At 40.5% G+C, this 17,012-nt stretch overlaps 1 protein-coding gene across 1 annotated transcript; it reads right to left on the bottom strand.

The window, feature by feature from the left end:
- Positions 1 to 2,146: 2,146 nt before the first annotated feature.
- ticrr (TopBP1-interacting, checkpoint, and replication regulator) lies at positions 2,147 to 16,745 on the bottom strand. Its single transcript, XM_042496858.1, has 21 exons — positions 16,071 to 16,745; positions 14,983 to 15,220; positions 14,384 to 14,616; positions 13,318 to 13,552; positions 12,966 to 13,092; positions 12,662 to 12,786; positions 12,220 to 12,423; positions 11,934 to 12,079; positions 11,498 to 11,598; positions 11,248 to 11,341; positions 10,968 to 11,050; positions 10,326 to 10,556; positions 10,058 to 10,145; positions 9,699 to 9,771; positions 9,082 to 9,213; positions 8,852 to 8,942; positions 8,653 to 8,711; positions 8,111 to 8,388; positions 4,858 to 7,036; positions 4,104 to 4,232; positions 2,147 to 3,614 (listed from the first exon to the last, which is right to left on the bottom strand). The coding sequence occupies exons 1-21, from the start codon at positions 16,743 to 16,745 to the stop codon at positions 3,496 to 3,498; spliced, it is 5,640 nt and encodes a 1,879-aa protein (XP_042352792.1). The 3' UTR covers positions 2,147 to 3,495.
- Positions 16,746 to 17,012: the final 267 nt, after the last annotated feature.

Raw genomic sequence — 17,012 nt, forward strand, 5'->3', positions numbered from 1 at the left:
TATGTGGCTTATTTATGTCAAAACAGCTTGTTATTTGAATTGTTTCATCAAAAGGAAGTAATAAGATCTGTGCAGTTACAGACCTATCCACTTAAGTCTGTAGTTCTCGGACAGAGGCCATACTGTTTCATATTGGGGGCCTGAGCTCCTTATGGAGGATCACTCAGTAATCTGTGGATTAAAGAGGAAACAGTGGGCATACAGTACTCGGATCAAAGTTCACATTGCATTTCTGCAGGACAAATTAGTTTACAATACGCTGCTGAACTTCAACTGCATGCATGATATTGGGAAGAGGTACTTACAGAGTTACTGGGAAAAACCTGTGGTGGTAAATTTACAGTGCCTATAAAAGAATTCATGTCACTTGGACTTGCATTATTGTTTTACAACATTGACACATAGCAGATCTAACTAGGATATTTTTTTTTAACATTAATACACATGAATAAGAAATCACATTTCTACACATTTATTCAAGAACAAATATAAAACTCATATACTGATAGCTCGAGTATTTACCCCCTTACTACTTTAGTGTTGGCCAAATTACATCTATAATGTGAAATGTATCAAAATAACTCACAAGAAGTTCGACTTTGTGTAATCAGGGTGTGACAAGTTGTTAAATACAGACACACCTAGGAGCTGATTCATTTTATCAAAGAAAAGAAGAAGCAAAAGAAAAAGCATCAAATTCTCAAATTTAAGAAGCATGAACCCAGCAAATACTTTGTTTTTTTGTATAAAAAAACTAATTGATACATTGACTAATTGCTGTAGCCCTAGAGTACAGTAAGGTTCACATTAGAGAAATGGGAATCGCTATGACTTTGCCTCAAGTGTCCAAGCAAGAAAGTGAGAAAAGCCTGCCCCCGATGCCTGCAGCTTCATTCTGTGGGAGAAGGTCCTGAAAGGCTCCTGGAAGCACACTAAAGTACAGTACAGCATTAATGCTATAAAGAAGTAAAGTCAGAGTAAAGACCAAAGTACAATCCATCATTTGTTGCAGGATTTCAAAGCTGCTGTTCATTCATGACCCCTCTTGCAACATCACAGACCTCAAACAGTAAGAGGGGGAAATTTAGTTTTCATATCTGCAATGCTGCTACAGAGCAAGAGACTTAAGGCTGGACAAAAGGACATTAACCTGAAGTGTGAATACTTGTGCGATCAATACTGTTTCATGCATTTAACTGAGTTCCATTTCTAAATGTCTCGTCACCTTATTTTTTAAGGGTTAATAATATTTGCCCAATGTGATTCAACGGGACTTTTTCTAGTATACATTTGTATTACTTGTCATAATATAAATAAAACGTGTTACTAATAGCATCAACAATGGCTCTGTTGTATTCTCGAGTAAGCCAGTACAGCTACAGTGAGCCAGCATGCACAACATCAGGACCATGAAACTAAAGCAGCTTCATAGCATTCAGTCAAGATTAACTTTATATTTTTATTCTTACCAACATATCTTATATTTTATGTAAAAAACTGCGTTGTTCACAGGGTAGAATGGTTTTCAGTGGCATTGTAAAATAGCATTGTAAATGCCAAACTGAACTGGCATACTAACACAGCATACCTAAAGGGTGTGTCACCTCACCTTATCAGCACACTGGTGCTTGATGCCAAGTTAATCTTGTGAGTAATAATAAACACATAACATATGATAGTTAACGAATTTTCCCTGATAACAGGTAGCAATTCTGATGAAACAAAATACAATTTCAGATCAGATCATTATCAGGATAATTACATTTGGGGGTTATAAGCAGCTACTAAAATGTAATTTCCCATGTGCAACACCTCCCACTGAATGCACAGGAAAAGTTTTATACTGACCTTTGAACAGGTGGGTGACTGCAGGACAAAAGTATCAGGTTTCCTTTTATTTGCTGGTCGCTGATAAAATTGAGTTGGAAGTTGCACTCAAACAGAGGAAAGTCCGTACAGTAAAGTGAAATGTTTTAGGTTACTGAACGTTTTTTTTAGTCTTTCCCTGCTTTGCCAAATGTTCAAAAACAAGAGTGAATCCTGACAAAGCAGGGAGAGTACAGAATTAAATAAAAACATTTTTAATAACTTAATTAAGAAAAGTGATATTTATTTACATAAAACTTTGGCAACATAATATATTTACAATATGAATCACTCACTAGGCCTTCCCTTTGACTTAAAAGCAAGTTTATGACAAAAACAAACTAATAAATAAACATGAATAGTATTTATATCAACAAATTTAGGTTTAAACTTGATTGTAATATTGCTTACTACAATTTTGAAAAACACAATTTTTGAGCGTTTCAGCTTCAAAGACACCGATGCAGAAAACATGGTATATGGTGAAAGATAAAATCACTAATAGAACAGTTTTAAACATCTTGGCAGAACTGCATAGCTTTTCAACTCAGTGTTGAACCTCCCTTTAATCTTACAGGCGTAGCTTGGATGTTTTTTGAAGTGGGGTTGTATGAGGTACTCATCCACAGTCACTGTATTACAAGCAGTAGATGTCAGGTGGCACACTTCCAGTGTGGAGAAGCATCGACAGTGAAGTTGAACAATGTATTGCTGTGGACAGGGGCAACAGCAAATATTGGCTGCTAAAAAAAAAACCCATTATCAGTTGAAGTTTACGCTACATGAAGAAGATTCTGACCGCGTTACTTTGCTGTCAGACAGTGCTTTCCGACAGGGAACAATTACATCCATCTATGCTCTCTTCAAAGCCTCCACACTTCTTTAACAGAAACAGGAATTCGACCTCACAGAACACAGGAGTTGCTTGTATACCGCTCCTTGATTGGTTAGTGATTTTGGTGAATTACAAACTAACCCAATTAAAAGTCAAAGTCGTACAATAAAATAAAAAAACTAAGCAAATGGGGCAGTGGTAGACCAGCAACTCCTGTGTTTTGTGAGGTAAAATAACTGTTGTTGTCAAAGGAGTGCAGTTTGCTCAAGAAGGTCAATAGAGCACTGATGGATCTAACGGCTTCAGCTCTCTGTCAGACAGGGCCGTCTGACAGCAAGGTACAACGATAAACATATTCTAAATATAGTGTACACTTCAACTGATATATATTTATATAGATATTTTAGGTAGCTAAAATATGTTCTGTTTGCTGCCCTTGTCCACAGCAGTACAACACTTGGCAGTACATCTTAAAACTTATGCCAACTACTGTACATGATACACTGACTATGGATAAGTGCCTCATACAACCTCACTTGAAAAATCTAAAATATCCCTTTAAAATGTTGCAATTAAAATCAAAGCCACTGGTTAGAACAATAAATGTCAGGGTCAAAAGTGTTGGTGGAAGAAACTCAAAGGGACATTCGTTGTTCTGCGAAGCCTTTCAAGTGGTGCTTGAAAGACATCTTTCAGATCTGCCATCAAACGCCCTCCTGACAAAACACGCCTGAGAAAGGCGAAGTACAACACAGAGTGGACAATCTTTTCGCTTTGCTTGCCAGTTTTGTGGATCAGTGGAGCAGCCTCTTCCTACTGTAAGTCCTGCCTGTGTTTGAGCGTTTGATTGGCTGGCTGAAGGGAGAGACGTCCACTCCATCGACTTCTATCCTCCTCCCTGATGCAGCCTCATCTACAAAGTCAAGGAAATGAGGATTGTTAGTTTGGAACTTACAGTAAGGAGAAAGTCAAATTCATTTTATGTATCATGCATATTTTTGTTCATTCGTAGATTTTAGGCCACTGAAAAAACTTGAGCGCTGACGTACTAACTCACCTGATAAGCAGAAAATACACTACATGACCAAGAGTATGACAAGGCACACCTCACACCAGTGTGTTACAAGGGCTGCAACTAGCAATTAATCTGTCTGTTATTTTCTGTAGTTAGTAATTTACAGATAATCTGCAAAAAAATACATATGCTTCCATCTAATTCATTGCCTTGTCGTTCCTCTAATTGCCTTCTCCCGTGTAAACAAAAACGACCAATCGGAGCAGAGGAGTCTCCAGGTGCCAATCACGTCAATCACTGCTCATGAACTGCGGTCAAAATGTCAAACTAGGCAGCGCTGATAAAAGAGAAAACACACGACAAACAACAACAACAAAAAAAACTTACCTTTGAAATTTGGTGTTCTCTTACTAGCAGAGCCTGTTTTGCCCTTGAACAACAATGGAGAGTGAGTGAGGGCCAAAATCCCACTTGCTGTCACCGGCTTCCTCACCTTTGAGCTGGGCGGCGTCGCTACTGTGAAAATGTAGAAAACACCAATGATAAAATCATAACTTCATGGAATCAATCAACAACAGCCAAAACATCATATCCATTTTCAAATGGTAATAAGTGCATCTGATATTTGACCATTTGAAAGTTAAATTATTTAAGACATTTAGGACACTACATCTAATTTCAGTCATTTACTCGGCAAAACTACAGAACATGTGCTCGTCACAGCTTGTTTTCTCTTGCTTTCCTCTCATATCATCGCAGACAAAATATTTGGTCAGAAAGCTATTTTAAGTCCACAATGAAGGTTTCTCATCTGACCTACTGTTGTCACGATTCTGGAATTTGAAAAAATGAAAAATATTGATATTCAGCATCAGTTTTCTATGCCACTGAAAAATGAGGGAATACAATTTAAAATTTTTATTAATGGATATATGTTACCATGACAATGACAAGCAGAGAGCAGCAGAATGACTGTAGTAAACATCAACAATAAGAGAGAGCAAGCAAGTTCAGCTGGTAACAGTGTATCGATACTGCAGAAAATGAGTATTGAAATGGTTAGGTATCGATTCAGAATATTTCAAATAATAAATCAATATTTTTGACAACACTAAGCTGTAATGCGTGAACCACTACTCACTTGACTTGACATCTCCATTTCCAGCGGCCCATATGACGTCTTCTTCAGCTCTCTGAGGATCAGCACGGTCAGCCTGCTGACCTAGCTTCTCCATCCAGAACAAGTCCTCCAGTGGAGACAGAGGAGATGCATCTGCTCCAACAGGGGGGGACTGTTTGGAAGTCAGCGCTGATATTGCAGCTTTGCTGTTTGAGGGTTCCTCCGTGTCCTCAATGTCCTGCAATCTACTAACTCCAAGCTCAGCCTCCTCCAGCAACTCCACCAGCAAAGGCTCCCCCTTTAGACCACGATCCTTGCCTCCGACCACTCCAATCTGAGCTCTCTTCCTACGAGGCCAGCTGTTGAGGTTGTCAGGGGTCACTTTCCCAACACTCTGAGGTGAAGGAGTCAGAGGAACGATGTCTGTAGTTGCCACTGGAGACAATGTTCCTGCAGGATGGCGTGTAGGTGTGTAAGACTGACAAATGTAAGTTTGGACGCTTCCCCCTTTCCCAGGCGTGCTCTTGGCGGGGGTGACGTGAGTGCAGATAGATGGCGAGACACATCCAGGATCTCTGTGCTTTGAGAACAAAGCCAAGGGGCTTTCCAGCTGAGAAGGTTTCACACCAACTAAAGGGCTCTGAGCTCCTGATCGAGGACCTCCATCTGAGGCCAAATCGCCCGCATTCATGGAATCTGTGCGTTTGATTTTGAGCTTGGGAAGTCCTGATGTTTGCATTTCCATTTCCACCTGGTAAGTGAGAGGGTTCGGAGTGCCCGTGCTCTTTTGTCGACCAGGTCTTGCTGGGCCTCTCGGGGTTGAAAATCGAGGGGGTTCATTTGCGTACCCCAAACGAGCAGCAGCTTCTCTCTGTTGGCGGTCAGGGGTCTGCCGGAAGCCATAGCTGCGGGAAGGTGTGCCTTGGGGTGACACCCGTGTTTTAGGACAGACTGTGTTCGACACAAAGTCTTCGCTGGATTTTGAAGGCCTCCGTGAAAAACTAATGTTCATCTTGATGCGTCCACTAAACTGTGTCTTTACAACTGCAGCATCTACAATGTCCATACTATCATCGTCTGTGGATGCAAAATGTGAAGAGTTCAACTGCTGTGAGTCTGAATGGGAACTCGAGTCAGTTTCAGACGTTTGGGAAGGTTCATCTTGTACCTCGTCTTTTGTATCTGACTGCGTGTTCTTTTCCACAAGGTCACAGTTCTCAGCAGAATCTGTGATCAGTTTGGGAGGAACACTGTTACTAGACTGGGATCTTAAGTAATGTCTGGTGGATCCAGCATCTTGACCAGACCTCTTTCTTGTCAGGGACTTTGCTGGAGACTTTATTGGAGTATTTTCTGAATTACTCGTGCCTCTGACTGGTATAAAGGCTGGCTTACATGGGGATGCAACATTTGAACTTTTGCCTGGAGTTCGTCCAGAGCGAGTCATCATCATGTGAGTGGGACTAGGGGTCTTGGACTGTGTCCTAGTGTTGGGTTTAGGTGAAAGGTGGTGGTCTAGAGGTGGCGTGGATTCTGGAGGAGGAACAGTTTCACCCTTTTCAGGTGTTTTCACCATGATGGAGAGTTTTTCAGAGGGCCTCTCATTTTTATCCTTTGTTATAAATACACTTTTTGCAGTCTTTTCTGGGGACTTGAAAATATCTTTCCTAGTGTTTGTGCTTTTGACAGGGCTACTGAACTTGTTGAGTGTTTTCATCAATCTTGGAGAACTGCGGGTTGCAGTGCAAGGCGACTCTGGCACCTTGAAAGTAACGCTGCTCTCTGCCACTCTACATTTTCGAGGGGATGGAGACCATGTGACGCTCTTCTTGGGAGTCCTGGAGATTGGGCTATTGAGAAGACGTAATCCAGGAGAGGATTGGCATTCAGCCAAGGCCTTGACTGGAGTCCTAAGAATACCCTTCAGCGGGCTCCTCACAGGGCTTTCCTTCGTAGGTGTCTCTACCACAAGTGTCTGTCTGGATGGAGATCTGAAAGGACTACCTCTTAGAGTCATAACAAGCTCACAAGAACTGCCTGCTACAGGGCTCTCTGCAGCAGAGAAAACATGCTTCCTAGATGGAGGTGGTGTTTTGGGGGACCCGGGGGTTCGAGGGGTCTTGGGCGTCCTGGGTGTTGAGATCCCATGCATGGCTCTCCCACGTTTGCCAGGTGACTTTGTTGGTGTTTTATTTGGACTCTGAAACAAGAATCAAACACAAACAAAAAAGTCAGAAATAAGTGATGTTTTTAGCCACTTGTGGGCAGCAGAAACAAGCTGTGAAATCAACATTTACTTATCTTTACCTTAAAGTAGTTCTAGTTATACTTGCTAGCAAACAGCTGCTTATTTATACACATCAAATAGTTACAGAGCAACATACCCATTTAATTGCAGCATTGTTTCTGGCCACTTAGTAAGGTTCACAAGTTCAATAATGGCACTCTTTTAGCTCTGTTATTGTTATGTACCAACTCCCAAGGTAAATATCTATTTCTTTAGCAGCTTAACGCTGCACTATGTTCACCAGCTGGTCACTAACTGCATCAGTCTGCCGATTGGTGCTGAGCAAGTAGTGTACAGTGGATCTCTTTCACTGAAAACAGCTGCCTAATGCTGCCAAAAACTGCGCAGTGAGGGCAGTGAGAGTCAAACAAAACTGTGGACTTGAGGGCCAGAAAGCTAAAAAATGAGCTAAAACTCACAACAAAGCTCAGTAAAGCTGAATGGAGCTGCAGTTTTGGGTGATAATTCTCTGTAGGTCATCATGAGGAACCTCTTTCACATCATCACATTGTTATTCGATATGGTTACTATAAAAATATCAATTAAAAGCACTTGAAATCAGACTCAAGTGTGACCTTAACACAAATTTAGAACTCTCTCATGTGAACTATAAACACTTACTGTAATTTTTCATGGCACTGTAATTTTTTACTGGACTCAGTAAAGTAATAATTTAGCTTATGAGGAAGACACGAAGGAGCAATTGCATAGATGCGGTATAAAATCAATGTTTTCAAATATTTCTTGTACAAGCTGTACAAGCTGTGTTATATAACATTGACATGAAAATATATTTTTAAGATACATGCAAAAAAAACTATGATGTGAAAATAAAACGTTTTTTTTAATTTTTTGTTTTTTGCACTATTTCACACTACTATTACAATCTTATCAAGATTCTGTCAGTGAGTTTAAGTGTTTAGGTGGTGCAGCTCCCAATGTATATGATTCATTTTAGTGAACCCTATTATCCAAAAGAGAACTTACCTCAAAGACACTCGAATCTGTAGACAGACGCGACCTGGTGGCCCTGGTTGCACAAGACTGCTCGGAAGGACGACTGGGGGAATCAGCTGCCCCAAAAAGCAGACGCATAGGAGACCGAACTGTTTTTACGTTAACCCCACTGATTTTGCTATCGCTGAGAGTAAGCTGGGATCCAGAGAGAGCTCTGTCAAGGTTGCGGGAGCGAGGTTGAGAGCTTGAGTAGAAGACGTTTGAGTGTCTTCGAGCAAACTTCTTTATCCTTGGGCTTCTTCTGAGGTCTGAAAATCCAAGTGCGAAAAAGATGAAGTTATGGATACTGTTTCAAGGAAACAAAGCATAATTAAAATTAATTCCACAATGTACCAGTGTCACATGGAGGATTGAGAAGCATTCAAAAATACTTAGCAGTAAGTATATTTGACTTTTAGGTGAAATGTTAATTAAGTCAATTGCTGTACACAAGTAAAAGCTATAATTCTTAAATTCACGTCGGTATATTTTGAGTTGAAAAGCAAAACAAAAATTTGTTCTCAGTGAAATACCTTCTGCAGGTTTTACTGGTGACTCTTCCACGATGCACTCCTCAGTTGGGACGGATCTCCTGGAGAAGAATAGTCAAAAATAAAAAAGTAAACATTTTTAGTTTACAATAATTCGCACCTGCAGATGATTTGTGTGTCATAAAATATATGTAATAACTAAAGAGCTGCAAAAAATGGCACTGTTGATAAATAAACGTACCTTCCCATTTTCTGCCGGTATAAGAGGCGACTGGACACTTGCTTGTGGAGGGGTGTTTCACAAACTTTCTTTGTTAGAAGTTTGTGCCTCTCTGAAAAGGAAACATTTTCTTTGAGATTAAGTGCTAAAAATTGAGATGAATGTGGTGGAACAAACTATCAGTGAAAAAATACACTAAACTTTAACAACAGTTTTCCCTATAATTAATTTGTAATAACAATTCAGTTTACCTTCAGAGTCAAGAGATCGCTTGCGTTTCAATCCTTCCACAGCGGACACAGACTGGCTCCTTGGCAGCTTGGCTCTCTTTGAGGGGGAAACAACCTCCTGGTTGAACAGGTTTCTTCTCACCTTCGTTACCTCTGTAGACAATAAGTACATGGTCTCAATTAAGGACTCTCATCTCGTTGTGGTCAAAGGCGATACTGCTCCCAAAATCCAAGGTATAAAATAATCTCCCCGTCAGCTTGCAAAGAGGATGTAAAAAGTATCTAGCTTGCTTCTTTGTGAAAAAAGAGAGACTCAGTTCAACTTAAACTCGGTCAGTTACAGTGCCTCGCCCTCTTTAAGGTCCATCAGAGGTTGCAGGTTGTTTTAGCCACAACTACAAATCATGATGACATACAAACTAATGGACAGCAGAGGAGTGGATTTTTTGTGGAAGTGGTTTACATTTTCAGAGGATGTTTAACATGACAACATAACATTTGAACCAAATTCATTCAAGCTGTTCACAATTCGAAACCTTCAGAGTTTCAGTTTCATATTCAAAAGGATAGGATTTTGGGTTGAGTGGGCAAGTGGCTCTGATTGGATATAACAAACTTGGATGTAAAACATAAAATACCTTGTGTTTCTTGTTTCTGGGGTTGTGGTTCTGCAACAGGTTTCTCCAAAGCAACACAGACCTTTGATTTTGACTAGTGAAAACACAAAAATGCAGGTAAAATAATCTGGATCAGACATCCTAAATAACTATGAAGCATGTACAAAGGTCATCTCAGGTCTCTTATCTGGATGATGGCTCTTCATACAGGAAAACACAGTGAGCATTTGAGAAATCTGAATAACACATTTACAAGTTAATATTCCTTTTGATGACTGAAATAAAGGTTAAATCCTGACAATTATAAAAATAATAATCCTAATTAATTTAATAATGTGATAACGGTTTCAGCAGGGATTAATTATCCATTGTCATCTTACAGCTCTTGTAGTCTTTTTAGGGATCTCTATTTGGCGAAGACTTTGTGATGATTCAGTCATACTGCGATGACGAGTAAGCATCCCACTCCTAAAATTAAACAAAAACAAACAGACAAAAAAATTAATTAAAATTCTAGACTTATAATATATTTATACATATGTCTTGGTTTAATTATAGAATTGTATTCAAGATTTTTTTTTCATTCCCGCCCCTTCCTGATTTTCTGTAACCACACAAGTGTCCAGCTAACACACTGCCTCCCCTCACCTCCTCTTGCTAGCGGAGCGATTTCGCAGATCCTGCAGGCGATCTTTGCCATCTGAAACCAGGCTCTGTGTGGAGAGGGGAGGGGAGGAGGCTGAAGGAGAAATGCTGTCCTTGGCAACTGACTCGTCGCTGAAGAAGTCAGCAGGCAGAACAGCCACCAAAGCCTCAGGGAGCTGGGTGCCCAGACTGTGGTAGATATCTGCGAGCACTCTAGGAATGGCGGTCAGGAACCTGCCATGACACAGAAAGACTATATTAGAAACCAACAGCTATAGATGATAAATACTTGGCTTTTTAAAAAAATTACTGTTTCCAATTATAATTTAATATTGAAGCTGTGCACTAAGTTGGTGTTTAGCTTAAAACTTTTCATCACTTTTGTTTTTAAAAACTAAAGATTTATGGCAATTAAGAAGGAGAAGTATGTTATTAAAATAAAGAATGCATGAAAGTTTGTACCTAAATATATGGTAACGCCTACAAATACCTTCAATTAATATTACTTCCATATATGTTTTTTTACTGTTATTTTACTTTGTTTTCAAATGCTTTCCTATCAATTTTTAGCAAGAAACTTACCAGGCTTTTATTATTCATCCTATTCATCTGGGAGATATGCATTCCTGCAGCTCTAACACTTACCCTGGGAGGACTTCATCTTCAAGGAACCTTGCAAGGCAAACTGGGTCTTTTGTTAGAGAGATTATTCGGAGCATTTCAGCCACCTGAGAAAAAAAAAGAAGAATTGAGAATTTAATAGGTTTAGGTTTACTCAGTTGTGCCTTGTGAGTCAGGCTAGTCAAATACTGACAGAGAAGCACTTATTTTTTATTTCACGACTGACAATGTTAGACAACATACTCTATAGGCCCATAACAGACAAGATTCAACTGCAGCAGTGACTCAGTAGTGAGCATCTCACCTCCTCTGCCATCTGGTCAACATCCAGTGAGTCAGACTGCTCCGCCGAGAAAAGCCTGCACAACTGCAGCCTCAATAACACCTGAAGCTCGCACCTAGAGGAGACAACCTGTGTTAGGGCTGACCTCAGAATAGAAATAATCAAGGAGGACGGGCACACACGTTTGTTAAAGTAGTGGTCAGTGGACAGAGTTTTGCATGTTTTATTGACTAGAAAAACAAGGTAACACACAAAGGTAGAAGGCACTCACTCTCTGACTTTGCTCTCAGCATCAGCAGCTGTGCTATAGAGCTGCCTGATTGATTTGCCGGTCTTGAGTAGGTGTTGCTGAACAAACAGTGAGATCTTTGCCTGCAAAGAAAGTTTTAGTTATGCATAGCAATCAAAGTCCTGCTGTTTAATTTGTCTTTAAACTACACTGAATGCTTTCATTATCCCGATAAGAAAAGTTTCAGCATCTTTACATCAACATCTTGTTAATGTTTTTCCTACAGAAGGCACATAAAAAAAAAAACAATCTACCAAATTTAAAAAACTAACCAAATTTGTACCTGTATAAAAATGATTATCCACATGGTGCAGCACAATTATCTATTCAACTAACAAATAATAACCAGTCTGCAGTAATGATGAAAATGGGTCAGGTCAGAATCCTGCAGTACATTTAAAGTTGCCACATGTCTTACCTCAAGGTCTGATTCTGTCATGAGGAAGGTCTTGACAGCAAACAGGAGCTGCTGGACACCAGTGAGAAGGGGTGAGTCCCTCTCTTCCAAAGTCCTCTCATACCTTGACTTCAGATGGGACAGCAGCTCTGCCTCACTTGTGAAACCTGGACAAAGGGAGAAAATACATTGTTTGATTTGTTACTATATCAAAAGCAAAGTTTGATGTGTTGGGAAGTTTGCTTAAATGCTGTAGCACGGTGATAATTTGAGCAGGAGTGCTGTAAGTTTTAACAGGGACACTCACTGATGGTGCTCCCTCCTCCAGATTTGTTCCTTTCACTTGACCGTCTCTTCCCCTGTCTGTCTGTCCCCCTGCTGTCAGCACCCTGCTGCTCAGTCTCTGTCAGGTTCTTTTGGGCTTTGACATTCAGCCGCGCGACATTCAGCATCTGTAAGGAGCGGCTCATGGTCTTCATCTTCTGTTTCACCGGCGTGCGCTGGGCGCCACCTGTAGATCAAAGACGGGAAATGACGGGAGATTTTTTTGTGTTGCTTTCACTCTGGTCAAAATTTCAATAAGATAATAATTAATAATGAACAATTTTCTTCAGTTTTCTCACATTTTAAACTTGTGTTTAAAATGATAATTAGTGATTGCCAATATCTTAAATATGCTTTCATACTTTTTAAAAATGTCATGACCTTCACAGAAACCCTGGAATATGCTAAAAACTGAGGTTTCTCACGTTTCTTGCCCCTCTTGGCCTCTGCACCCTGGGATGCTTGATACAATTCAGCCAGACCACTGAGCAGCTCCTGCTGTAGGACAGACTCCTCCTCTTCTCTCTGCTCTGCTACTGCATGCAGCAACCTGTTCAACAAAGCCAGTGAAACATCAGGACTACATGTTACCTGAACTCTGTGCCAAAAATGAGTTTGTTTTAGGTTGCCTATGACTATTTTTGTGTTTAAATATTTTATAATTCTTACTTATTAAGCACTATATCAGATATCAGATACATATCAGATAAAAAAATAAATAAATCTTACCTCATTGACTCCATTAAATGGGAACTAACTCCTGACTGATCTGATTGAGGGAACCAACTCTCCAACACGCCTGTTGTCAGGGGGTAATGGCTGATTTCCTGTTGAGCCCATTCAGGAACCTGGTGATCTTTTGGTTGGTGTGAAGAATAATAAAAAAAATCAACAATAAAGGACTAGCAATACAATAAACCTATCTATCTAATCTATCTAATATATTTAAAAGTTTTGCTGTTGGTAATATTTGCAGTTTCACTGAGGCATACACATAGTCGAGGAACATAAAGATGTGGAAAAAAACAAAACGCAAAGCAGGCATTTTGTTTTGAGCTGAGTACTACTATTCTGTCCTCACCATCGACACTATCACCATCCTCCTCCATTATGTCATACACTACTCCCAGGACGCTGCTCACAACATCTGGCAGTTCAGCTGAGGTTTCTGCTGTCGCGGGGGCAATGATTTCAGTGGTCAAGAACTGGTTCTGCTGTGTGACGCCAGACTGGAAGATGGTGAGCAAAGCTGTAGTGTGTGACAAGGGGGAGAGGACAGCCGAGCACACTGAGCTGCTGTCATTCACCTCAGAGAGCTGGAAGAACAAGCAAAAAAGTGAGGAAGATGGGTGAATGATAGGTGAATCAGTAAATGCACACAGAAAAGAAGGACATTCAGCAATGATGATGCAGCTGTATGTCTTAATTCCACTGAGCTACTCGCATGCTTATATAGTGCACAATCCACTCCCAACCCCAGATCTCTATGCTCTGTTAGGGCGTTCAAAAAAAATTAGTAACTGGATACTAAATTGATGCCATTAATTATAAATATTAAAAAAAATCTGTTCATTAAGACTTATTGTGGGATAACGTGTTTAAATCAAATCTTTTCTGATGTGCCATGTGTCCCTCAATTTGTCTTATCTATTTGCTATGTTTCATAGAGCGTGCTGTGTTCTTCCTATTGAGATATTATTCAACTAGAAATGTATCTCAGCGCCTTTTCTGCAATGTCGCTTTCACTCAACTTTGCTTCTTGACTCTGAGGTAATGACATGAAAATCTGCAATGTACTGGGTTAATATTTTGATAATGACTTCTAAAAAACTTTAACAAACCTGATTGTAGCAGAGCAAAACAAACAGAGTCTGGAAATGGAAACGCATCTCAAATATTCCCTTGTTCTGTTAAATGAATGCAAAACTGGGGAGCGCCATCACACCAGAAGAATATAAAATATAAATTCCCCCAATGGTTTCTGACTTTTTTTCTCTCAAAGGAAAACAAAGGACTTTGTATTTACAGAGCAGATATGTATGCTGTGGCAGCAGCCCTTAGCGGTGTCAGCTGTGCTGTATAACTGAAACACAATTAGCTCATCAGCAGCTTGTGAAAAATACCACAGTTGTTTTTGGATGTCTCACCATGTGCAGAGCATGAGCAGACAGCTCCATTAGGAGATGCTGGAAGGCGGCCGCCCCCTGGTCACTGCTGCTGGAGCACTGTAGCACCCATGACTCTGTGGAGGTCTGCGTCAGTGAAGAGGTATCCCAGTTCTGCAGCACTCCCTTCAGACACACTTGAACTGACTCTGGGAGAGACCTTTGACCACGAGACACTGGTTCAACCATGACGCCACAGCTCTGTGTCACATCACCTGATTGGGTGAAGAATGACACAACACGTGTGAATAATGGCCGTTCATTTTTAACATTTTCCTCATGTTTGATGTGCTTTACGTCTCCTGCCTGGCACTAATGCATGTCATTTCATTTCTGCTGTTGTGTCTGATTTATGTTCAAATTTTGTTGTCTTCATGGTGTTGATTTGTTTCTTTTGTCAAGATATTATTACAAAGTTTTCTCTTCATCTGCATTTCCAAGACAATGCGGAGTACAGTTATAATGTCTCAAGCTAATGGAGCATCTGTATAGATCACACCAACAGTTTTTACACCTGCACTTTTTCAGAAATGTCTAAGTCATAACAGAGGATGATAAGAGTTCATTTCCGGGTCACCAACCTTGCTCCCATCGCAGAACACCGCCTATGACGGGAAAAGCCAGGCGGTGGAGCCTTTCAGATGACAGCATGTATGCGATGCTGGACTTGAATGCGAAGGTCTCTCCCTTGAAGCTTGAGTCTGGCTTCTGAGCAGAGCAGAGGTTCAACAATGCAACCACAGGAATCACTCTGCCACCCAGATGAGCTAGGATCTCAGACATCTTGTCAAAGCTGAGGTGATCCTCACACCTCATGACCTGCAAGAAGACATAAGATCAAAGTTGCTTTCATCAGTGGAAACGGGAATTTGTTTTAACAGCCACGTTAGCAGGTAGTTATCTGTAACTAATGACTGGATGTGTATAGTCATTCTAGATTTCACACTGACTAGTTAAACAGTGTAGAGCATGAGGTTAGTGTGATTTAATGCCTTTATTTTAAAATGTTTGCAAATGTTTAATTCCAAAAGATGCTGAAGAGCTTACTGTTTCTGAAATATGAAAAGTAAACTCACATTTTAGATCTTAGTGACAGTGGTTTTCGGGAAAAAATGAGAAAAACAACAAAGTTTTAGGTGAGTAACACATTAAAGCGTGTACTGGCTGGCCAGCCAAACACCTACCATCAGAAAAGCACAAATGCATTTTGACATTCTTCATGCCTCTGCTGTAGGGAGGGGCATTATTCTTCTAAAAGAGATTCCCTCATTTTGGTGTTTTGATGACAATGGAAGACAACGCAACCCAACTTTCAAAAATCTCCCATAGATTATCAATTTATATCTAACGACCAAAAAGGCCAAAGCAGAATGTGCCCTGTACAGACACATCTGTGGTGTTTGTCCACTCATCTCGAAATGGTGAAAAGTGTGATAGACACATTAGCCTAAAATATTTATGGTCTTAAAAGCTGCTTTACAATTAAGTGGAAAAGTTATATGAACTTCTATGACAGCTACTTTAAGAGTGAGTGACATTTATCTGCTATTATACTCACAATACTGATTATTTTGTTCTCAAATGCTATCATCATTGGGTTACGCAAGATTTATAACTCGATTGTTTATCAATAGATTTCCAAATAGTGATTACTCTGTGCTGTACTCACCTGAACATGTGATCTACTGTCAATCCAGTGCAGCACCACCTGTCTCTGAACCAGCATGTCATGAAGGGCCCTGGGTATTATGTGCTCCGTCACATCTGTAGGTAGGTCACTGTCTCCCAAAGACAGATAGTCCACAAGCTGTAACCTAGACCGTGGACACTCTGAGACCATAAACACCACGTTCCTCCCGTTGCTTGAAATCTCATCCTCATGAGAAACACTGGGCTTCCCAGGTTGACTCGACTTCCGCGGCCTCAGGGACAGTTTGGTGGGAGAGGTGATGTCTGGTCTGTCCCACTGGAAGTCCAGCAGGGTTTCTTTGAGTGCATTTTGAACTAAGGCAGATTGATTGGGTTGCTGTTTCTGCTTAGAAGGGCACGGTTTATCCTTCAGATCAAACTTGGCTTCAAACTCTATTTCAAAGTCATCAAAAGTTTTGTGGCGGAGCTCCTTGAAGTCTGACCCCCTTGATAGGAGACTTGCATTGCGGCCAGTCTTGGACTGAAAGAACTTATAACCCCAACGCACTTTGTCAAATCCATATTTGTAGCCGAAATGCAGCAGGGTTAATAATATTCCTCGTTTTACGAGATGATTTCTGACATCCAGCTGATCTCCTGAACAGTGATCTTCATAATCCACATCGATGACAAAAACCAAGTTGTGCAAAGCCATAACGTCAAACGCACTGTGCCAGAGTGGCTAAACAGCCCTATACTCACCGATAAGCCATGAAAACAGGTAAGCCTCGCTCATAGGTATTCAGGTCCAGTGTTATCTCACCGTGTGTGGGTACCTTCCCTATAATGCATCCATGGTGGGCACAGGGACGCCATTTACAGCTGCGACACTTTGTATTTCCAGCCAACAGTTAGTTGTCTTGCTAGCTAGCTATCATAGCTAGCGTCACTCAAGTTAACCTGATTACAAATTAGCCTCGGC

This window comes from Plectropomus leopardus, chromosome 11 (assembly GCF_008729295.1).
Source record: "Plectropomus leopardus isolate mb chromosome 11, YSFRI_Pleo_2.0, whole genome shotgun sequence".
Classification (NCBI taxonomy): Eukaryota; Metazoa; Chordata; class Actinopteri; order Perciformes; family Serranidae; genus Plectropomus; species Plectropomus leopardus.